The sequence below is a fragment of the Oncorhynchus gorbuscha genome, linkage group LG13 (genome assembly GCF_021184085.1).
Source record: "Oncorhynchus gorbuscha isolate QuinsamMale2020 ecotype Even-year linkage group LG13, OgorEven_v1.0, whole genome shotgun sequence".
Classification (NCBI taxonomy): domain Eukaryota; kingdom Metazoa; phylum Chordata; class Actinopteri; order Salmoniformes; family Salmonidae; genus Oncorhynchus; species Oncorhynchus gorbuscha.
Genome location: NC_060185.1, coordinates 33,698,652 through 33,722,780, shown reverse-complemented (window position 1 = coordinate 33,722,780; position 24,129 = coordinate 33,698,652). Strand labels below are relative to the sequence as shown.

General features: G+C 44.9%; 1 protein-coding gene across 3 annotated transcripts; it reads left to right on the top strand.

Moving 5' to 3' along the window:
* Positions 1–1,409: 1,409 nt before the first annotated feature.
* c2cd3 (C2 domain containing 3 centriole elongation regulator) lies at positions 1,410–23,949 on the top strand. 3 transcript variants are annotated; one of them, XM_046294245.1, is made up of 36 exons: positions 1,410–1,603; positions 2,201–2,470; positions 2,583–2,740; positions 2,891–3,093; positions 3,187–3,353; positions 4,974–5,106; positions 5,353–5,505; positions 5,661–5,799; positions 6,039–6,154; positions 6,276–6,479; positions 6,664–6,773; positions 6,976–7,094; positions 7,253–7,384; positions 8,737–8,980; positions 10,699–10,940; positions 11,310–11,461; positions 11,603–11,837; positions 12,001–12,184; positions 12,421–12,604; positions 12,893–13,065; positions 13,177–13,309; positions 14,067–14,241; positions 14,343–14,436; positions 14,759–14,839; positions 14,939–15,571; positions 15,778–16,116; positions 16,297–16,435; positions 17,074–17,138; positions 17,257–17,459; positions 17,661–17,794; positions 18,073–18,219; positions 18,393–18,583; positions 19,157–19,252; positions 19,948–20,845; positions 21,009–21,117; positions 23,604–23,949. In XM_046294245.1, the coding sequence occupies exons 1-36, from the start codon at positions 1,552–1,554 to the stop codon at positions 23,736–23,738; spliced, it is 6,942 nt and encodes a 2,313-aa protein (XP_046150201.1). In that variant the 5' UTR covers positions 1,410–1,551; the 3' UTR covers positions 23,739–23,949. The 3 variants fall into 3 exon arrangements, with proteins under 3 accessions (XP_046150201.1, XP_046150200.1, XP_046150202.1); XM_046294244.1 differs by having other exon boundaries at positions 10,696–10,940; XM_046294246.1 differs by having other exon boundaries at positions 10,696–10,940; positions 21,009–21,121.
* Positions 23,950–24,129: the final 180 nt, after the last annotated feature.

Sequence of the window (24,129 nt, the reverse complement as noted above, 5' to 3'; positions counted from 1 at the left end):
GACAGTTTGATTTCGCAGAAGTGTGATTGACTTGGAGTTACATAATGTTGTTTAAGTGTTCCCTTTATTTTTTTGAGCAGTGCAGCAGTAGCTCTTCGGCTGCATCAGATTCACAACTGTCAGTGTCCATGCTAGCTAAGCTAACAACAAATGTAGAATTACTGATGCTAGCATTGGATGTGCTCGTGGAAGCAGAACAACTTGTGTCGTCAACAGGTGCAGGTGTAGTACTGCAGGTAGTAGAGCTGGTATCTGTCTCTATGGACGCGGGCCTTACTTTTTCTAACCATTCGTCCATTTTCGAGCAAACGGAATGAGCAGCAGCTACGTTTGGCCACATACGGACCATTATTGGAAGCGAGAGAGTAACGGTTAATGTGATTGGATGTTAATGATTTGATTTGGCTACCTGTATTTGACATTGTGTTGTTATTTCGCTGAACATGTCATGTTTTGTCATATATTGTCTTGTCCTTGTGCTTTCCCTTCTGTTCGTTTCCCCCTGCTGGTCTTATTAGGTTCGTTCCCTTTTTCTATCCCTCTCTCTCCCCCTCCCTCTCTCTCTTCTCTCTATCGTTCCGTTCCTGCTCCCAGCTGTTCCTCATTCTCCTAACTCACTCATTTACTCTTTTCACACCTGTCCCCTATTTTGCCCTCTGATTAGAGTCCCTATTTTCTCCCCTTGTTTTCCGCTTCTGTCCTTGTCGGATCCTTGTATGATGTTCGCTGTGCTGTGTCCTTGTCTCGCCCTGTCGTGTTTTGTCTCCTTCAGATGCTGCGTGTGAGCAGGTGTCTTAGTCTGCTACGGTCGGTGCCTTCCCGAAGCAACCTGCAGTCAATGGTCGAGTCTCCAGTCTGTCCTCGTTACTACGAGTGGATTTAAGTTTTTTCCTGTTTTGTTTTCTTCTTGATTTTTCCAGGATTATTACTTTTGCCATATACTGGAATAAAGACTCTGTTTTCGCTAAGTCGCTTTTGGGTCCTCATTCACCAGCATAACAGAACACTAGATGGTTTCATTTTATTTTTGGCAGTGAAACGAGGCTACTCAGGCGAGAAAAAACTCACCAAAATGTATAGCCCAGTTGAAAAATATAAATGGACTGTATATATAAAAATATAGATATTAAAATATATATTATATATATTTTAAAATATGAATCCCATTTTTATTTGGCGTACCCCAGTTTGGGAATACCTGCTCTAAGCACATCTGGATTTACGTATACACTGCTGATCAAGATCTTGAATTGCTGAGACTAGGATTTGTGAACGTTGATTTTAGTTTCACCTTCTATGATGATGGTGGACCGGATACGTTACAGTATTGTACAGAACAGTGCTGCTCTCTGGTGCTGGTGATGAGAGGTTGGTGTTGCATTGACACAACTTCCCACAGTGCACCACGGGATAACAGCGGCGGTTTTTGGATTAGAGGCGGGACTGAGGAAAGTTAACGAACGTTGCTGCTCAGGGACAGTTTGCACTGACAACTTGTTTACATAATGTAATTTAGGTTTAATATTGTCATATCACATTTATTGGTAAGGAATGAAGACAAAAAAATTGAAGTCTACCAAATGTGGAAGTATCAGGAGGAAAGGTATCTAGCTACGAACAACGTCAATCTCATTAGCTAGCTAACGTGATGCTGCTGGCTGTGTGCGGTGACTGGTGAAAAATGTAGATTCTCATTTGAAGCTGCTTGCTGTTAACTAGTTAGTTGCATGCTAATGACATGGATATAGTGAAAACTTGCAACCTCAATTGATGGACCTACTAGCTAAGACAATTTCTGTCGCTTGTTTGTTGTTGTTGCTAGCTAGCTTGTTGTTGCTAGCTAGCGCTGGTCCAGCGAACAACAGAACAGAACGTTACCTGCACTGACTTTGTTTATTAACGTTAACTGGCCCCATATACTTTTGTAACGCGACAGAGTAAATATGTTTCACGGGTGCTAAATTTCTCTTCGCGGTAGGAGCAGGGTGTAATTTCTCAAAAATACGAAATAAACTACTTTTTACCGCCTTGTGTCCAGGCGCATGCCTTTGTATTGCAGATCCGACTCATGCACGTTGACCTGAGCTAGTACTTTTTATATGAGCTAGTACTTTTTTTAAATAACTAACGTTAGTAGTAGAAATGTATTTTACGCTGTAAGTAACATCATGTAAAGTACATTGACAAATGAAAATTGCAGTCCCCAGTGATGTGTCCCCAACCACAAGCCTCCCTCCACTGGTTGAGGGTCAGCTGCGATGCTTTCTACGAGTGACAGTAAGCAGAGTTTTGTGGACAGTCCCCAAGCCTTCCCCGACAACTTTTATCAGATTGCGCTGGTGGGGAGAGTCTTCCAATGGGACCCACTTCAGACCACGGGATGGGTCACAAACGACACAGAAGACTGTGAAGTCCACCGCTCGCTTTCCCATCCGATGTGGACCGAAGCAGTTCACATCCTATTTAACAGGTAACTATTGGATGCATGGTATGCCACATTGTGTGATCCAAGCTGTCTTCAGAATATTCAAATGACCTCCTGATGTTGTTGATTTTCCCTATATATGTTATCTGTATTACAGATATGGGCTCTCTGGTGTTGGAGGTGCTGACAAAGCCAGAACACCTGCCAATTGCTCGTGCTCAGGTTGCTGGGATTTCTTGTCTCTCTCTGTCACACTCCATCAGTGGGTTCTTCACCCTGGTGTCTCCAACATCTGAGAAGCTTGGAGAATTACAGGTAGGGGGGCTGCAACCCAATTGAAAATGTGTTATTTAATTCTGATAGATGCTTTGTGGTTTATCTTGCTTTCCCAGGCTCTCTGTTAAAAGACATCAGTGAATTGGATGAGTCTACATACAGATTGTTCTTGATTAACATTTTTTCCAGGTGTCGCTTGCTCTGGAGGCCCTGACTGAAACGTACGACAGCAGCTGCTCATTTCCCACCACAGACATGAGTATCGAAACGACTGTGTCTGCATTCAGGTCCACAGTGAAGCCAGCATCTCAACCAAACATTCTGGTGGTGCCCTCCTTGTCCAGACCACTCTCTGTCAACAGTGGGAAAGAGTCGGGGAGCAATACGCCAAGGTAGACAATCTACTCATGTCATATATCTACTGTCTGTTCAAGCAGCTTCTCTCTCATTTCAGTGATGCTTTCATGCTTTTGTAATATTTTCAGAGGGAAAGATCATTTGTACTTCCAAAATGCCCAGACGGAAAAAAAGACTGACTTGGCACTTGAGAACCAAAAGCCAACATCAAGTAGATCTCAACATGGACAGGGAGCGGCAAATCCCACAGTACAGGAATCAACTCACGGACAGACCACCAACGACATACTTTCAGGTTGTAGCCTACTACAGCATCATCATGTACATACCGTAAAGGGATCGTATACAGGGCATTTGGAAAGTATTCAGACCCCTTGACTTTTTCCCATATTTGTTACATTACAGCCTTATTTACATAAGTATTTAGACCCTTTACACATTACTTTGTTGAAGCACCTTTGGTAGTGATTACAGCTTCAAGTCTTCTTGGGTATGATGCTACAAGCCTGGCACACCTGTATTTGGGTAGTTTCTCCCATTCTTCTCTGCATATCCTCTCAAACTCTTTCAGATTAGATGTGGAGTGTCACTGCACAGCGATTTTCAGCTCTCTCCATAGATGTTAGATTGAGTTCAATTCTGTGCTCTGGCTGGACCACTCAACGACATTGAGACTTGTCCCGAAGCCACTCCTGTGTTGTCTTGGCTGTGTGCTTAGGGTCGTTGTTCTGTTGGAAGGTGAACCTTCGCCCCAGTCTGAAGTCCTGAGTGCTCTGGAGCAGTTTTTCATCAAGGATCTCTCTGTACTTTGCTCCGTTATTCTTTCCCTCGATCCTGACTAGTCTCCCAGTCCCTGCCGCTGAAAAACATCCCCTCAGCATGATGCTTCCGCCACGCTTCACCATAGGGATGGTGCCAGGTTTCCATCAGAAGTGATGCTTGGGATTCAGTGCGAATAGTTCAATCTTGGTTTCATCAGAACAGAGAATCTTGTTTCTCATGGTCTGAGAGTCCTTTAGGTGCCTTTTGGCAAATTCAAAGCACGCTGTCATGTACCTTTTACTTCAGTCTGACCTGATTGGTGGAATGCTGCCGAGATGGCTGTCCTTCTGGATGATTCTCCCATCGCCACAGAAGAACTCTGGTGCTCTGTCAGAGAGACCATCGGGTTCTTGGTCACCTCCCTGGCCATGGCCCTTCTCTCCCGATTGCTCAGTTTGGCCAGGCGGCAAGCTCTAAAAAGATTCTTGGTGATTCCAAACTTCTTCCATTTTAGAATGATTGGAGGGTGTGTTCTTGGACATTCAATGCTGCAGACATTTTTTGGTACCCTTCTACATCTGCATTGCTTGCTGTTTGTGGTTTTGGGCTGGGTTTCTGTATAGCACTTTGTGACATCGGCTGATGTAAAAATGGCTTTATACATATATTTGATTGATCTGTGCCTCGACACAATCCTGTCTCTGAGCTCTACGGACAATTCTTTCAACCTCATGGCTTGATTTTTGCTCTGACATGCACTGTCAACTGTGGGACCTTATATAGACTGGTGTGTGCCTTTCCAAATCATGTCCAATCAATTGAATTTACCACAGGTGGACTCCAATTAAGTTGTAGAAACATCTCAAGAATGATAAATGGAAACAGGTGGCACCTGAGCTGAATTTTTGAGTCTCATAGCACAGGGTCTGAATACTTATGTAATTAAGATTTTTTGTTTTTAATACATTTGCAAAAAGGTCTAAACCTGTTTTTGCTTTGTCATTATGGGTTGTTGTGTGTAGGTAGATCTGTTACGTAACCAAATGTGGAAAAGGGGAAGGGGTCTGAATACTTTCTGAATGCACTGAATGCGTACAATAGAGAAACTGTCTATCTTCTGCTAACATCCCTACTGTATCCTTTCCTGTTTTAGTTATTCTAGAGCGTGGAAGCAAGCTTAGAAATGCCATGGTGGTATCAGCTTTAAAGTCTGACATGGACTCTGAACTGGCTCTGAAAGACACTCCTCTACCTCTTCCAAAGGACAACATAGGAGCACCACCAATGTTAGTGTTAAACTGAGTTCAGGGGGCGTATGTATCAAGCGTTTTAGAGTACGTAGGAGGGCTGATTTAAGATCCGTTTTGCCCTTTAAACCATAAGAAATAAGACTACATGGTTAGGGGGAATCTGATCCTACATCAGTGCACCTACTCTGAGATGCTTGATACATATGGCTCCAGTCCTTTTAAAAATCTCTCTCATTGACTTATGCGTGGCTTAGGGAACTTGTCTTGTTTTTGTTTCTCTAGGCCGTCCATTCCTCCCCGTGGGAGGCTACTGCAGAACATTCTGCATGCTGACTCCAGTCTCCTGCAGTCTCCCCACAGTCCCCCAGACTACCTCAGCCCAGACGGTACTGCTGCTGACACTGAGAACAGGGCAGTGGATCTGCTGCTGGGCAGGTAGCCTTGACCCCCATCTTAGCATATTAAGAAACAAACAAAACTGTGTCTTTACCTAGTAATTGTTACCAAGTTGATGAAACGTATCTGTATAAATAACTTTGCAGTATAGTTCTATAAGTAACTGTGTGTCGTGTTCTCTCTCCTTTTGTTAGTTTGAACGGATCTGCTCTCCCTATCTGGGATGGAGAGGGCTCTCCTCCTGATTCTTTCCTCAGTGTGTATGGAGACAGTGAACTCAATGACCCACAGTATGACCAGAGCCTGCTAGAGAACCTCTTCTACAAAGCTCCTGTGAGTGTCAGCCACCAGTCAGCAACACTTGTCCTCTGTTTACCAAGGAAACAATGGGTTTCTGCACTCTTTTCTAGTCCTTAATAAAAATGATGTTGTCAGTTATAGGTACGCAAGTTTGAAAAAGCAGGATAATGGAAAGATGGATACCTGCACTCTGTTTACCAATATTACTGTATATGTTTACATTGGCAATACTGTAGCCTTTAGGGTCACTATTTTACCTCTGTGTCCTTCAGATGTCTAACAGCAGTCCAAGTGATGACGACAAGGATGGTCCTTCTCCAAAGAAGAATCTCAAGAAGAGGGGTGATGATAAAGAGCTGAGGCACTCTGGTCCAAAGAAAAGTGGAGGGTCAGTTATACTCATTTCTGCTGTGGTCTCTACTAGTGTCTCCGTCTTTACTTTGTAAAGATATATTGAACATTTCAAAATGAATTTAAGTCATTGTACAGTAATGAACCTTCTGTGTCAGCCTGGACTCAGAAAATGTGCAGACTCCAGGGACTGGGGATATGCTTCCAGGGCTGTGTATGGACCAGCTCACTGTCCTAGGTGAGGTCCGGTTGGCCAGAGTAGTGATTCACTCCCTGACTGTGCCTGCCGACAGCACCACCACCATACCTAAGAAGACGTCTGGCAAAGGGAAACCTCCTCGACCCCTCTCCTCTAAGAAATGGTATGCACCATAATGAAACATGCCAATGGGCATATTCTTTTTGCATCGCTCGGTTCCCTTTAGGTTGCAAAACTAACGCGCCCAATATTTCAAATGTTTGTCTCCCCTTTTGTTTGATTACCATTATAATACAGAATACCTATCTATGTCTGCTCCTGCTTCATGTCTGTCTCTCTTTTCATAGCTCCTATTTTGTGGAGTACCTGTTCCCCGTAGCTTCCAGCAGGCATGATCCTAGTCAGGCCCTGGCAGCAGAGGTGACACGAGTCTTCTCTAGTAAAGTTACAGGGGGTGGTAAGACTTTAACATTGTCAAAGATTGTGTCCTTTATGGCACCCTGTTTCCTATATAGTGCACTACTTTTCGTACCATTTGTGTTGTAGACACATTTCTTTAGCATTTTCATAGAGTTTGATATTTCAATTTGTATTGTGAATTATTAAGAATGATAACATGAAGGTTTTGTTAAAGATGTCTGTCTCACTCTGCATTGTAGTGGTGAACTTTCAGCAGCGCAATGTGTTTCCAGTCCACTTCAGTGGGTCAACTATTGAGCAGTGGTGGGGAACAGAACTCACATTTAACATCTACTTCAGAAACAGCTCCCAGAAGAAAGTATGTGGACACTTGAAGGACAACAAAAATCTACTTTCTTTTATGTTTTATTGTACAGTAACCAAGCCTCTGTGCTGCTTTACCCAAGTTATGTATTTATAGATAGTATATAGTTGGTATATTGCAACTGAATGGATGTGTTCTGTGTTGTTCTGCAGCCTGTAGCCATTGGCATGGCTGTGTTCCCCCTCCGCTGTCTACTGCAGAGGGAGCAGTTGAGTCAGACTATCATTCTGCCTGTCCAGAGTTTGCAGGGGACTGGTGAGAGCCAGGACATCGGCCCCCTCAAGGTGAGCCTGTCTGCCACTGTCCACCATTTTGTCTACATCCCAAATGGCACCCTATTCCCTTTTATAGTGCTGTACTTTTGACCAGAGCCCAAAGGGAATATGGTTACATAGAAAAGATGGTACTATTTGGGACAAAGTCTTTGTTAAGTTTATCATATTTAGGTGGTTGTTGACATATTGAGTGAGCCTTGGTTTCTCAAATGACTGCATAGCCTGGTCCACCAACTGCTTCTCAGATAGAGTTCAGTGTGTCAAATCGGAGGGCTTGTTTTTCGGACCTCTGCCCGCCCGTCCAGCATCACTACTTTGGACGGTTCTGTCTTAGAATATGTGGACATCGACAAATACCTAGGTGTCTGGTTAGACTGTAAACTCTCCTTCCAGACTCACATGAGGCATCTCCAATCCAAAATTAAATCTAGAATTGGCTTCCTATTTCGCAATAAAGCATAATTAACTCATTCTGCCAAACACCCTAGTAAAACTGACTATACTACCGATCCTTGACTTCGGCGATGTCATTTACATAATAGCCTCCAACACTCTACTCAGCAAATGGGATGCAGTCTATCACAGTGCGGTCCATTTTTGTCACCAAAGCCACATATACTACCCACCACTGCGACCTGTATGCTCTCGTTGGTTGGCCCTCGCTTCATATTTGTCGCCAAACCCACTGGCTCCAGGTCGTCTTAAGTCTTTGCTAGGTAAAGCCCCGCCTTATCTCAGCTCACTGGTCACCATAGCAGCACCCGCCCTTAGCACGCGCTCCAGCAGGTATATGTCACTGGTCACCCCCAATGCCAATTCCTCCTTTTGCCGCCTTTCCTTCCAGTTCTCTGCTGCCAATGACTGGAACGAATTGCAAAAATCACTGAAGCTGGAGACTCATATTTCCCTCACCAACTTTAAGCATCAGCTGTCCAAGCAGCTCACAGATCACGGCACCTGTACATAGCCCATCCAACTAGCTCATCCCCATACTGTTTTTGTTGTTGTTTATTTTGCTCCTTTGCACCCCAGTGTCTCTACTTGCACATTCATCTTCTGCACATCTATCATTCCAGTGTTTAATTGCTGAATTGTAATTATTTCTCCACTATGGCCTATTTATTGCCTTACCTCCCATATCTTACCTCGTTTGCACACACTTTAGACTTTTTTTCCTATTGTGTTATTGACTGTTTGTTTGTTTTTTCTATGTGTAACTCTGTGTTATTATTTGTGTCGCACTGCTTTGCTTTATCTTGCCCCGATCGCAGTTGTAAATGAGAACTTGTTCTCAACTAGCCCACCTGGTTAAATAAAAATAAATACAACAATTATCTCAATCTCCCTCTTTGTTTCTCCAGGTGTCACTTGAACTGGCTGCAGACAACAAAAATTTCTCATCAGCCAATGGTCAAAGGTCAGCTGGAGCTAGTTACAGAGCCCCCTCCCATGCCCTGACCAGTCCCCAGAGAGAAGCTAGTCCCTCAAGGGTGGACATGACAACCATTAGGCCTCAGCATCACAACACTAGAGGGGAGGATATCCCTCTATCTACTGATAATAATAGATATTCCAGGACGGGAAAAATAACTGTGGCCCCTCAAGGTCAGTAAAGGAAGGGAACACGCTCAAATCATCCATGTGTGTAAACAATAAAAAGACTACTAGGAACAAAAATCAATCACATACAGTTGAAGTCGTAAGTTTACATACACTTAGGTTAGAGTCATTAAGACTCGTTTTTCAACCACTCCACAAATTTATTGTTAACAAACTATAGTTTTGGCAAGTCGGTTAGGACATCTACTTTGTGCATGCCACAAGTAATTTTTCCAGCAATTGTTTACAGACAGATGATTTAACTTATAAATTACTGTATCACAATTCCAGTGGATCAGATGTTTACTTACACTAAGTTGACTGTGCCTTTTAAACAGCTCAGAAAATTCCTGAAAATGATGTCATGGCTTTAGAATCTTCTGATAGGTTAATTGACACCATTTGAGTCAATTGGAGGCGTCGCTGTAGATGTATTTCAAGGCCTACCTTCAAACTCAGTGCCTCTTTGCTTGACATCATGGGAAAATCTAAATAAATTAGCCAAGACCCCATAAAAAAGTTGTAGCCCTCCACAAGTTTGGTTCATCCTTGGAAGCAATTTCCAAACGACTGAAGGTACCACATTCACCTGTACAAACAATAGTATGCAAGTATAAACACGATGGGACCACGCAGCCGTCATGCCGGTCAGGAAGGAGACACGTTCTGTCTCCTGGAGATGAATGTACTTTGGTGCGAAAAGTGCAAATCAATCCCAGAACAACAGCAAAGGACCTTGTGAAGATGCTGGGGGAAACCGGTACAAAAGTATCTATATCCACAGTAAAACAAGTCCTATATCGACATAACCTGAAAGGCCGCTCAGCAAGGAAGAAGCCACTGCTCCATACCCGTCATAAAAAAGCCAGACTACCATTTGCAACTGCACATGGGACAAAGATTGTACTTTTTGGAAAAATGTCCTCTGCTCTGATGAAACAAAAATAGAACTGTTTGGCCATAATGATCATCGTTGTGTTTGGAGGAAAAAGGGGGAGGCTTGGAAGCCGAAGAACACCATCCCACCTGTGAAGCAAAGGGGTGGGAGCATCATGTTGTGGCGGTGCTTTGCTGCAGGAGGGACTGGTGAACATCACAAAATAGATGGCAACATGAGGAAGGAAAACATCTCAAGACATCAGTCAGGAAGTTAAAGCTTAGTTGTAAATGGGTCTTCCAAATGGACAATGACCCCAAGCGTACTTCCAAAGTTGTGGCAAATGGCTTAAGGACAACAAAGTCAAGGTATTAGAGTGGCCATCACAAAGCCCTAACCTCAATCCCATTGAAAATTTGTGGCCAGAACTGAAAAAGTGTGTGCGAGCAAGGAGGCCTACAAACCTGACTCGGTTACACCAGCTCTGTCAGGAGAAATGGGCCAAAATTCACCCAACTTATTTTGGGAAGGTTGTGGAAGGCTACCCTAAACATTTGACCCAAGTTAAAAGATTTAAAGGCAACGATCCCAAATACTGAGTGTATGTAAACTTCTGCCCCACTGGGAATGTGATGAAAGAAATAATAGCTGAAATAAATAATTCTCTCTACAATTCTGACATTTCACATTCTTAAAATAAAGTTGTGATCCTAACTGACCTAAGATGGGGCTTTTTTACTAGAATTACATGTCTGAATTGTGAAAAACTGAGTTTAAATGTATTTGGCTAAGGTGTATGTAAACTTCCGACTTCAACTGTAAATGTTTTTTCTTATGGCCCCAGAAGGTCCCTCACCTCTCACCAGCCTCCAGACATCTCATGACAGACCTCAGGCCCATCAGGTGGTGGAGGAGGACAGTGGGGTTCTGCTGCATGCTTTGCTCATGGTGCCTAATGGAAAGGACTTTAGCTGTGGACCCATGCAGCCTCCTAATGTCTACTTGAACTGTAAGCTCTTTGGCCAGGATGAGACGTCCAGATCAGTGATCAGCTGGGGCCAGGCAAACCCCTCGTTCAACTTTGTACAGGTAACTAACTGATGGAACAGATTCATTTTATACCCAGTCAGCGTGATGCTGCTGAAGGCAGAGGAGGCTGGTAGGATGAGCTATAGGACAGGCTTATTGTGGTGGCTGGAGTGGTTTAAATGGAACGGAGTCAAACGTAGTTTCCATATGTTTGATACCATTCCATTGATTCCATTCCAGCCATTACAATTAGCCCGTCCTCCTACCAGCCTCCACTGGCTAAGGGTATTCATATCATAGGCGATGAAAACCCCTCCCAAATGGGCCCTCAGCCTAGTCAAAAGTAGTGAACTATAAAAGGAATAGGGTGTCTTTATGATGTGATTCTGTCTGCCTGGTAGATGTGAGTTTAAATACTCTGTTTCTCAGGTGGCTCCTGTGGCCTTGACCTCGAGGCTGCTAGAGAGGATGAGGAACAATGTGATGGTGATTGAGGTTTGGCAGAGAGCAGGAAGCTTAGGGCAGGATCGGCTCCGAGGGCTGGTCAAACTACCCCTCCACCAGTTCTACATGTCCTTCAGGTGAGGGAAAGGTTTAAAATACATTATCTTGTTATAACTCAACCTTTGTACTATATATAAATGAGTCCTATAACACCTGTTATTATGGAAACAGCTACTCAATACACTGTATTTTTGTTTGATTCTTCTTTTGTTTTTCAGAGATCCCAAGATTTCCCACCTTCTGCTTCAGGCTCAGTACCCAGTGTTAGGGGTGGACAGCTACATGCCAGTCATTGATGTGTTTTCAGGCATTATTAAGGGCAACCTCCGGGTGCTTCTAGCCATGGGTCTATCTGTCCAAATAGTATCTCTGCAGCATATGAGGGATGAAGAACTTGGCTCTGTGTCTCATCTCCCAAGACCAGCCCATTTGCTGGATCACCAACCACACAAGGAACAAAATTTTATTAGCTATTAATCTTTTTCAGTCTTTAAATTTTTTTAATGCAAGTTGTTTCAGGATTTTGCTGCTCAATGTTATTCATACAAGTCCAGGATTTCAGGGTAAATTCAATTCCAGCGGTCCTTGTAACAGTATTATCCTTGTTATCCTCCAGGTGAAGCCGTCTCCCGAGGAGACTATGAGAGAGCACTTGTTTGTGGTGAGAGTGGAGAGAGTGAAGGGTCTGACACCACTACAGTCTACAGTCTGGGGGGAGGCTGACTGTTATGTCCAGTACACCTTCCCTACTCAGGAGGAGCCTCCTGCTCAAAGTCTGGACCCAAATCTGTTAAACTGCAGTAAGCAAATAGCTCATGTTTAAGTTTCTTGACTTTGGCTGCATCCAACCATATACCCTTTATGGTGCAGTGCATTTGACAAGGGCCCTTTGTCTCAGTGTTGTAACAGTTAGCACTGCACCAATATTTTTCTTGTTCTAGCCTTGAATACACATTTATCACGTTTGACATGAGGGTTTGAGGTCTGTTGTCTGTTTATCCTCTGCTAATGTACTGTCCATTTCTCCCCTCTCTAGGTGTGAATCTGAGGCAGTTCCGTACCACCACTACCCTGTGTGTTCCTGACCCAGTGTTTGGCCACAGTGAGAGTCACGTGCTGCTGGCTCCTGTAGAAGTCCCAGTCCAGAGACTGCTACTCAGCTCTTTCTCCAGCCAGGGCCTGGCCAATGGAGGAGGCATCCCGTTTGAAGTGTGGTGCAGGTCAGTCTGTGAGCCCTGGTCAAAAGTAGTGCACTATATAGGGAATTAAATGCCATTTGGGACAGAACCTGTAATGTCTCTCCTGACCACTTGAGGCCAGTATACCCGACGCAATGTTGTTTTAGCCTGGTCCCAGATCTGTTTGTGCTCTTGTCAACTCCATTGCTGTCATTGTCAAGCCATGTTTGGTGTCAAGTTGACATGATAGCACAAACAGATTGGCACTCAAGCTTCCATAGTTTTTTTAGACTGGGGGTTTAATGGAATTTATTTGACCCACCTTTGCAGGTACTATTACCCAAATGTCCGGGACCAGTTGGTGGCTAAAGGGATGCTGCCCCTGTCCAAGCTGTGCGCCATGGTGACCATGCAGAGACAACAGCCCACTGAAGCCCAGGTCTTCTCCCTTCCGCTGATGCCCAGGACTGACAGCCCTGCTGGACACCAACCTCAGCCCTCAGGTAACACGCACAGGCAATGCTGTACTGTACTTACAAAACCTGAAATCAAGACACTTTCCTTACATACATACAGTATTTGATCAGTTAACTTTGTTGTATGTACTCTCCAAGGATTGCTTGATGTGTTTGTTCATTACAAACAACGTCCGTTGATATCTGATGTAAGGAGTGGGGGGGCTGCCTCTCGGGTGGTGACCATGGTGGTTCAGGTGCACAGGGCAGCAGGACTACAGGCAGCAGCAAGGTACTGCCATCTCTCACTCTATTCCAATCATTGGAATGTTCTGCATGTTTTATTTATTTAACCTATTTTAACAGGGATGACCTAGGTCTCTTTTCCAAGTACACCCTGTATAATATTAATATATCACACACATTTAAAATACAAAAACACAGTTATGGTAAGCACAATTAAAACTTCACAAATCACCCAGAAAATGATTACATTCCTCCACAAATAAGTCCACAATCAATACTTTAAATTGCCCGAAAGGAACCAGAACATCAAGATGAAATATATTTTGAATTTTGTTACAGAAATACGGTGCATTAAAACTAAAATCTGATTTACCTAGCTCGGTGGAGACCATAGGAACCTCAAGTTAACCAATCCTGTGAACGTGTTAGGCAACTCAAGTGTCTATACTTCAACAGCAAAGTTAGATAAGACAGAAGTTTATGTAGTAGGGCCTTGTTAACAAAAAAGGACTACGGGTCTTTAGCAAAGTCTAGCTACCATTTGATACAGGATACAGTGATGAGTATCAAAACTGTCACCTGTAACAAAATTAAGGGCACTATGGTAGATGGCATTCAAGGTTTAAGAGTAGTAGAATCTGCACTTTGATAAATATTCACTGCATTTCAATTGGTTCAATCAAACCAAAGCCCTTTTTATGTCTTTGGTTGTCACAAAGTGCTTTACAGTAACACGGCCTAGTGCTTTACAATAAATGTGCATTTGAACTCCATTTGTTTCTAACAAACATACACTCCCACAGGGCTTTGTCAGAGCAAGATGAAACGTTTCAGTACTATGCTGATGTTGGGGTGAATGTGTACGTTACTGCCCATCTCTCCTTCCTGCCTGAGAGTGAGAGGCGCAGTACCCGTGTGGCCGCCAGGACCTTCTGCCCAGAGTTTGACCACCACACTGAGTTCCCCTGTGAGCTGCAGGTGATGGAACTCACATGATGTAGATGAATGCCTGTGTTGTTGTCACAAGTTTTCCTATGGGACAATAAAACAATAATTTAATTAATTAATTGGTTATACAGGTCCAGAGGAGCTCTGGGGAGACCTGCAGCCTGGCTGAGCTCCTGCAGGAGGCCACAGCTGTCTTCACTGTCTGGAATAGAGACAGTCGCATGGGTGAGGAAGCAGCTGCAATGGGAATTAGTCATACAATCAGAATACGGTGCATGAATGGTTTTATTTGTTTATTTGGTATTTATTGGGTGCAATTGTAAACAAAAGCCATATCAGACATTTAATATATCCAATTGACAATCATGGGTTCACTGCAGCTCAAGTACTCGATCCTACAAGTTGTGTTTTAACGTCAATTGTTACAAGGAAATATTATTATATAATTTAATTTCACAGTTTGCTCATCTTCCTAATGTAACAATGATGGAAACTTGATCCAGTGGGATTTATGTATTTATGCATTTTGTGTGTTTTATTACTGCAGTGATGGTCAGCCCGAGATCAAAGAATACTCTGTTGGGTACAGTGAGAATTCAGCTGGCTGATCTCATCCATAAAAGAACAGGTTCAGTATGCTGTGTAATACACTCAGTCAGTGCTGTTATAAGGTCAGTGGGTCAGTCTTTACCAACCAACAGACTGCTAATGTGTTATAAATTCCCAGGGATCAGTGGGTGGTTTGGAGTGTCTCTGCCGAAGGACCTGACCTCATCTCCCAGACATCACATATTCGTGGGCGGCCTGGACATCTCCATCAACTTTGCACACCATGCAGATAGAGAGAGGGTCATCACTGCCGCCCAGGGCCTGGGCTGGGAGGTGGGGAGGGAGGAGGAGGAAGAGGAGCTACCCAATGAGGGAGATATGTGGGCTGAGACTCCAAGGACGGTGTCCCTGACCATGTCCATGCCCAGAGCTTGGCTGCCTGTCCACTGTCTCCTCCTGCCTGGACACAGCGAGCTGCAGCGCTCCACCTACTGCTACTTTAGATATAAACTCTACGACGGAGAGGCCTTCTGCTCCCAGCTCAGACACCCTGGCCTGTCTGTGGAGAAGGGAGGTGGAGGGGAAGAGGGCCTGGCCACGGTGGCCTTCAGAGGAAGCAGGACTGTGGAGCTGAGGAGCAGCCAGCCCCTGCTGTGGTACCTCCGGGAGGAGAAGCTTGAGATTCAGATGTGGGTGGCCTTTGGGAAGGACAGGAGACCTAGGCCTCATGACATGGACCGGCTGGTGGGCTCAGCCTTCGTGGACCTCTCCTCCCTGGCCATGATGGCAAGGCATAAGCTGAATCTCAGTGGTACGTAATACGAATTATACATTTTGTAAAAAAATAAGACATTTTATTTGCTCCTTTCAAGATACTAAATTGCACAGTACTGATATAACTAACAGTCAATGACTACCTCAAACTAATCGTTGACTATCTAGCCTTTGTAAATGCTATGTTGTAATATAATGTTACATAAGAGTCATCAGTAACACACTAGTGTTTTGTTTGTGTAGGTGTGTACCCCCTGTTCAGGCGCTCCGCCCCAGATCTGAGTGGAGCTGCCCTGAGGGTCCACATCACCCTGACCCCTGGATCCCTCCCAGAGGCGCACACACCTGGAGGAGGGGACAGCCAGGACCAGGAGAACTGTGACAGCCAGGGAGAGGAGGAGGAGGGAGGGCAGGGAGTCCCCTCATCCACAGCAGCTGTGTCCAGACAGTCTGGAACACCCAGCAGACACCAGACCAAGTCCTCAGTGAGTGTAGAGCCTTCACAGCCCTTCGAGGTCAGCATGGAGGACACGTTCACTGTCACCATCACTGTGGACAGGGCCATGCACCTCAGTCTTAAAGGTACACAGATTGCCTCCCAAATTGCATCCTATTTCCTATTTAGTGCACTACTTTTGACCATTGCCCATAGGGAATAGGGTGCCATTTGTGACACATCCTTCCAGTAGGGTCATCCATTTTGATTGTGTCCTTTAACACTTTGTTGATGAGTCTGATGGTTGTGTTGCGTCTCCTTGGCAGGCTGTCCTCTAGCTGAGCGTAGTGGAGTGCTGCCTAGTTGTTGGGTGTCCTACATCACGACTGTCTCTGCTGAACCAGTCACCACAGCTCTCATAGCAGACAGTCACTGCCCCATCTGGGACCACCAGCAGGAGTGCAGGTAGACTACCTGTGTACCATCTATAGCTTACTTCAGGTTTAGACAACTCAGGGGTTAAAGTTATCCGTCACTGAGACAGATTTACATCATATGGATTATTTTTATTTAATTTTTCATATTGAAAATGACTGGAATTGGTCAAACTCAGTTTAATACATTTATAAAAATCATCCTCTTTTCCTTAAAACATGATGGTCATTACTTTTTGGTATGAAAGGGGATACAATACAAATCACTTATCGCAGGCATTTAGCTGATGTCCTTTATGATATGTAGACTATACTAGAGATTGGAGATAAAATTAAGGTTTATTTTGAAAAAACTGGTGCACATTAATGTTAACGTATTGTTCTATTTATCATTATCGAATCAATTCAGGCAATTTATCGCAATATGGATTTTTTGGGCCGGAGATATCTCTATGGTATTTATTTTAGTTTTAACCCCTGCAACACATACTGTTTATGTAATATTCAGGTTTAATGCGCCCAAAGATGTAAAAGTTTTGAATCCATATTAAGGATTGTTTGGATGATTATGAACAAATGTGCTGTTGATATTATTGGAACATGCCTAGTTTAGAATGCCCTCTGTCAGACCGTGTCACACTGAACTAATATACTGTTTGATAATCACAGGCTGTCAAAGCAACTTCTTCTGGATCCACAACAGTCCCTGGTGTTCAAAGTCTGGCACAAAGGAGGTACAGTACAGCAATGTAGTAATACTCTAGCTATCAACCAACAATTCTTCAAGGGGATAAAGTTAGTGTTGTTTTAATGTTTAATGCACTTCATTAGTCCTGTGTCTTGTCTTGTTAGATGTGGAGCGGGTGATTGGGTTTGCCTCAGTGGACCTGTCCCCTCTCCTGTCAGGCTTCCAGTCAGTGTGTGGCTGGTACAACATCACTGACTTCAATGGCCAGTGCCAGGGCCAGCTCAAAGTGTCTGTCTCCCCACTTAAGGGAGTCCAGGAGCTGCGGGGTCAGAGACAGGCTGTGTGTGACGGCAACAAAGACTCCTCAGTGAGTACAGCAGTGGCTTTCACTGTTAGTCTGTATTAAGTTCTTCCTAAAGCATCTTAGCATTTAGTAAGTAGGTAAGTAACCTTGTCTGAGCCAGAATGGCTCATAGCAATCACAAAAGGATTTGAGTGCATCAGTGTTTTGTACTACTTGTATATCTTTGTGGGTTTAACAGCTGTGGTGCGTGTGTTTATTTGTCAGGCTTTGTTCCAGACCCTGCCCCTCTATTACCACACGACAGCCACATACAGCAGTTTCCCCTCCCACGTCAGCCGCTACACAGAGCAGAGGATCAACTCCACACCCCACCTTTCTGACAGGCTGCTGCCAGAAAGGTACTGTAGGGCTCGTCTCTAGCTCTGTCCCTCACAATTCTTTCTTTAACATGCAAGTAATCCATTTCAATGAGATGCAACATAAAGTGTATGGTATCATACAAACCTACCCTTAATTCACTTTGGAGAACCACTTCAACAATTCGTAATGGTGTTACTTTTTTTTCCTTCCTGGTCTCCTCCTCCTGCTCTCCCCCTTTCTGCTATCCACCTCTCCCTGTCGCCGCCTCCTGCTCTCCTCCCCCTTTCTGCTCTCCCCCTCCTCCCCGATGTCTCAGGTCCAGTGAATGTGACCGGCATGATGAGCACATGGACAGGGTGCGACTGTACCACCAGAGTCTTCAGGAGGGGGGAGGGGGCCACCCCACCAGTGCTGCTGCGGTGGACGCCCATCCCTCCAGCTCCGTTCTGTTCTCAGCACTCCGGTAAATGATTGGACATTAGGCCGGCATCCCAAATGACACCCTATTCCCTATGAAGTGCACTACTTTTGACCAGGGCCCATAGGACGGGGCTGGACTGTTTACTGTATACCCACACAGAAAGTGTCACCGAAGTAACTTTTCAATAAGGAATGTGCTTGTTGTGTTTGTTCCAGGAAGAACCTAAGTGAGTTGGATGACATCCAGAGGTACTTCAGCCATAAGCTGTCCACCCCTACCTTCCCCTCTCAAAGTGAGCAGGGCCAGCGCTCCAGACTGGACGAGCACCAGGTCACAGACACAGACTCCTCCCAGCTCCTTCTCAAGTCCACCCGCCTGGTTGGGGAGGTTAACAACCTCATCAGTGGTGAGATGCTCTTCACCTGATTAGTCCCAAATGGCAGCCTATTCCCATAGGGCTCTGTTCAAAAGTATAGCACTATTTTATTTTTTTCACCTTTATTTAACCAGGTAGGCAAGTTGAGAACAAGTTCTCATTTACAATTGCGACCTGGCCAAGATAAAGCAAAGCAGTTCGACACATACAACGACACAGAGTTACACATGGAGTAAAACAAACATACAGTAGGAACAAGTCTATATATGGTGTGAGCAAATGAGGTGAGATAAGGGAGGTAAAGGCAAAAAAAGAGGCCATGGTGGCAAAGTAAATACAATATAGCAAGTAAAACACTGGAGTGGTAGATTTGCAGTGGAAGAATGTGCAGTAGAAATAAAAATAATGGGGTGCAAAGGAGCAAAATAAATAAATAAATAAATACAATAAATTCAGTAGGAAAAGGGGTAGTTGTTTGGGCTAAATTATATGTGGGCTATGTACAGGTGCAGTAATCTGTGAGCTGCTCTGACAGCTGGTGCTTAAAGCTGGTGAGGAAGATAAGTGTTTCCGGTTTCAGAGGTTTTTGTTTATTTGTTTCAGTCATTGGCAGCAGAGAACTGGAAGGACAGGCGGCCAAAGAAAGAATTGGTTTTGGGGGTGACCAGAGAGATATACCTGCTGGAGCGCGTGATACAGGTGGGTGATGCTATGGTGACCAGCGAGCTGAGATAAGGGGGGACTTTACCTAGCAGGGTCTTGTAGATTACATGGAGCCAGTGGGTTTGGCGACGGGTATGAAGCGAGGGCCAGCCAATGAGAGTGTATAGGTCGTAATGGTGGGTAGTATATGGGGCTTTGGTGACAAAACGGATTGCACTGTGATAGACTGGAGGCTATTTTGTAAATGACATCGCCGAAGTCGAGGATTGGTAGGAGGATCAGTTTTACAAGGGTATGTTTGGCAGCATGAGTGAAAGATGTTTTGTTGTGAAATAGGGAGAAGGAGAAATGGGGAAGGCTTGGGTGAGTTGCTGTGGGGGGTGGAGTGCTGTTGACCGGGGTAGGGGTAGCCAGGTGGAAAGCATGGTCAGCTGTAGAAAAATGCTTATTGAAATTCTCAATTATAGTGGATTTATCAGTGGTGACAGTGTTTCCTATCTTCATTGCGGTGGGCAGCTGGGAGGGGGTGTTCTTATTCTCCATGGACTTTACAGTGTCCCAGAACTTTTTTTTCTCACTATATAGGGAATAGTATGAGATTTGGGGTGCATACCTATTCAAAGGGTAACCAAAATATGTTACTTCATGTCTACGTCTTGGGGATTGCCTTGTTAATTTATTATACTGTTATTAGTGTCAGGCCACTTAACACATCTCTTTCCTTTCTCCAGGTCTACAGGGACATTATCGCATGGAGACAATACCTTCTAGCCCCAAGAACATCTCAACAACTCCCCCTGTTCCAGATGACCACCACCTGCCCGAAGGCTATGAAACATTCCCCCAGAGTGCTCCATGTATCCATAAAGCATCAGGCTCCCCCCAGGAGGATTTGTCTCCTGTCCCTTCACCTGTACCATGTATGTATCAGGAACACAGTGATTTTCAGGCTGATGAAGAGGAGGAGGACAAGGCCCCTGCATCTGAAGATGATGGAGGAGGACCCAGAGAGGAGGAAGAGGATGGAGATTATGAGGAGACTGTGGTAGAGCCCAGGCCTCTGAATGAGTTTGCATCTCTAACAGACAGAACCAGCCCCTGGACCAGCCTGCTGTCAGACCCAGACCTAGCCTCTCTGGAGAGTCTGGAGACACCAGAGGAGCGCCAAGCCTTGGACTACTCCTACCACCCCAGCCTCACCCAACAGGAGGGGGAGAGGTCTGATCTGCAGACTGACACCCTGCAGGCATGGAGGTCTAGTGAGGCCATAGGCAGCAGACTAGAGGAGAGGGAGCAACATGTTAACTCTGAATTCTCTCATGGACCAGACACAGATGAGGAGGAAGACACTGTGAGTGATGGTGAGAGGACACTCCAAACCTCTGACAATGAGGCAGCACTACATCAGGAGTCCATCACTGCTGCTCTACACGAACAGTCCTTATTGTGTAGTGGAGAGACTGCTAGCAGGGTTCCTGGTGACAGAGAAGCTCTATCAGAGGTTGAGACCTCCGGGTTGTTGTACGACACAGCTGCTTTCTCAGAAGAGGACACAGAACATGTTGTCACATCTGACACATATCAGCCAGAAACGTTCCTACACAAAGAAGACAACAGGAAGTCTAAACAGTATCCTTGCATTGTCAGCGTTGGTTTCTTACCTCTTTGTTATTCTAACTGTTTAGCTGAAGCTGAGCTTTTTTTTTTTTTTACAGTTTTAACACTGACCCAAGAATAAATACATTACATGCATGCTTGGTTTTTGCTTGTTCCTTAACTGCCTTTTGTCCAGCTCTGACCCTGTGGAGATCCCTAATTTCTTCCTCTCATCTCACCACATGGAGGCTTCTATGAGAGCGCTACGCATAGCACCTGTCTTCCCCCTGGCCTCTTCTGACCCAGTAAGTACAGTACCAGCCCTGTCCCCTCTTTCTCTCTCTGCCTCAATCTGCTTTTCTTCTGCTTCTGGGTTGAGCTTGAATATGCTATTATAACAGGTTTTTGCGAGTCTAGACATGAGTAACTGAGACACCGATCAACATTTAGAGTAGTAGCAAATTCCACTAAAATAATTGATTGTTGCATTACAAGCCATGGGTTACAGAATATTGAGTCATTCATTCTATCAGGCGCACACTGCTGACTAATAAGGAAACTGTCTCTACAGTCTTGAAGTTGCCAAGTCATCATCTTCCAGTGCTAATTTTCTGTCATACCAATGCCAAAGGAGGACATAGCTACTAATAGGTCACTATGTTCCATTCCTCGTCCAGCTTGGATGTCGGCGAGTAAAGGGGGCCAGTATAGGAGTCACACAGAGTGCACCAGTCTATTTTTGTGTGTGAATTTTACCACTTTCCCCCCCCAATTTCGATCTTGTCTCATTGCTGAACTCCCCAACAGGCTCGGGAGGCAAAGGTCGAGTCATGCATCCTCCAAAACATGACCCGCCAAACCGCGCTTCTTAACACCGGGCTGCTTAACCCGGAAGACAGCCGCGCCAATGTGTCAGAGGAAACACCGTTCAACTGACGACCAAGGTCAGCCTGCAGGCGCCTGGCCTGCCCCAAGAAGTTGAGAGAGCTAAAGCCCCTCCAGCCAAATCCTCCCCTAACCCAGATGACGCTGGGCCAATTGTGCACTGCCCTATGGGACTCTCGATCAAGGACGGTTGTGATACAGCCCGGGATCAAATCCGGGACAGTAGTGACGCCTCTAGCACTGTGATGCTGTGCCTTAGACCTCTGTGCCACTCGGGAGCCCAAGAGTGCACCAGTCTAGTGACTGCAAGAACTGAGTCACTCTGGCGACTGCGAGAACTGAGTCACTCTGGCGACTGCGAGAACTGAGTCACTCTGGCGACTGCGAGAACTGAGTCACTCTGGCGACTGCGAGAACTGAGTCACTCTGGCGACTGCGAGAACTGAGTCACTCTGGCGACTGCGAGAACTGAGTCACTCTGGCGACTGCGAGAACTGAGTCACTCTGGCGACTGCGAGAACTGAGTCACTCTGGCGACTGCGAGAACTGAGTCACTCTGGCGACTGCGAGAACTGAGTCACTCTGGCGACTGCGAGAACTGAGTCACTCTGGCGACTGCGAGAACTGAGTCACTCTGGCGACTGCGAGAACTGAGTCACTCTGGCGACTGCGAGAACTGAGTCACTCTGGCGACTGCGAGAACTGAGTCACTCTGGCGACTGCGAGAACTGAGTCACTCTGGCGACTGCGAGAACTGAGTCACTCTGGCGACTGCGAGAACTGAGTCACTCTGGCGACTGCGAGAACTGAGTCACTCTGGCGACTGCGAGAACTGAGTCACTCTGGCGACTGCGAGAACTGAGTCACTCTGGCGACTGCGAGAACTGAGTCACTCTGGCGACTGCGAGAACTGAGTCACTCTGGCGACTGCGAGAACTGAGTCACTCTGGCGACTGCGAGAACTGAGCCAGTGCAGCAGCTAGTAGTATAAGAGGCCACCGCCTTCTTTAAAATATACTTCTACGGTGGGGGGCTTTTATCATGAAAGGAACTGTTTTTCCTGCCCTGAGGATTAGTCTTTAGCAGTGGGGTGATCTCTCTCAAATGTTTGCATTGCTATTGAGCTAAGGAGAAAATAACCATTAAGCTCATCTCTAGAGAGAGGGAGAAACTCAGGGCGCTCCACACGCCATTGACTGAAATATCATAAAACAAGAACCCTGAGTGTCTTTCCGTCTCAGCGTTGTGTTGACCTTTAACTGTGGGGTCACTGGGCTGATATGTCTGGCTATGGGAGATTTAGGCCTACTATTTGTGAGAAATCAACATTTCTTGTCTTTTATCATTAATAGCTCAGGAGTTGTTCTAATGAGAATAATTATTATGGTTTGGCTCATAACTTAACTTAAATAACTAAAGGGCAACTGTGGTGATAGGGAGGTATGCCTGCTTGTCCGGGCCCCTGCGTCAGACTGGCATGTATCCAGTTTCAAGAAGGGGGTGTGGAGGTGCAGTTGTTTATCACGCAGTGGGACTACAGAGTTCGCAGGACATGTCAGAGAACTGGTTCCAGCTAGTCACTCAATGCTAAAGGAAACTAGTTCCAGCTAGTCACTCTGTGCTAATATTAAAACAAACATCTGACCAGCCCTTTTAAGAGTAGAGTTCACCGTGATTGATCACATATTTGTACGTATTTGACCAATGTGGGGCTGGTTCTATTTGATGGAGAAAGGACTGACTCATTAACACACAATGGTAGACATTTAGATCTTTGCGTTTTCACATTTTTTTTTATCTCACAGTATCTCCATTTAAAGCCTAATGATGCATTTTGTTTGCTTGAAAACTAGGAACAATAGGCCCGTTTCTATGCTAAACAATTGATTGAATCTCTTTTTTGCAGAAAAAGAGCTCTCTTAGACATGGGATTCTCTGTCGGCGCGTTCCTCGTCCCAGGCCCAATATACCACCGTCGTCCATGAAGAAAGAAGAGACCAAGAGAATAGCAAAGATATTTGCATCTCATTTTAAAGACTAACATTAGCACTTTCTCTAAATGCTATTTGATATTGTGTGTCGTGCTGTATATACGGTTGGGTGTATGTTTTCTAAAGGTTTATGAATGACCACACATCTTGATTACATAAGTGGCATCTCATGGACAGTGCTTTCTAATTATGTAAAGAATATGTACATTTCATTTAAGTAGTTTTTATATTGTTTTTATAAATTAAATGGTTATGCCAGTGTAACTGATATTTTATTTATTTATTATTAGGTGTGTACCCATGATCACTGATGTGGGAGACTCCCATAGCCTTTTAAGGATTATTGTCACAGGGGAAAACATTTTTTCTAATAGTCAAAAGGGTATCAAGTGTTGACCCCCTTGTCCAGTAGTCCTTGTTTTTCCAACAAAGTGATGGAAC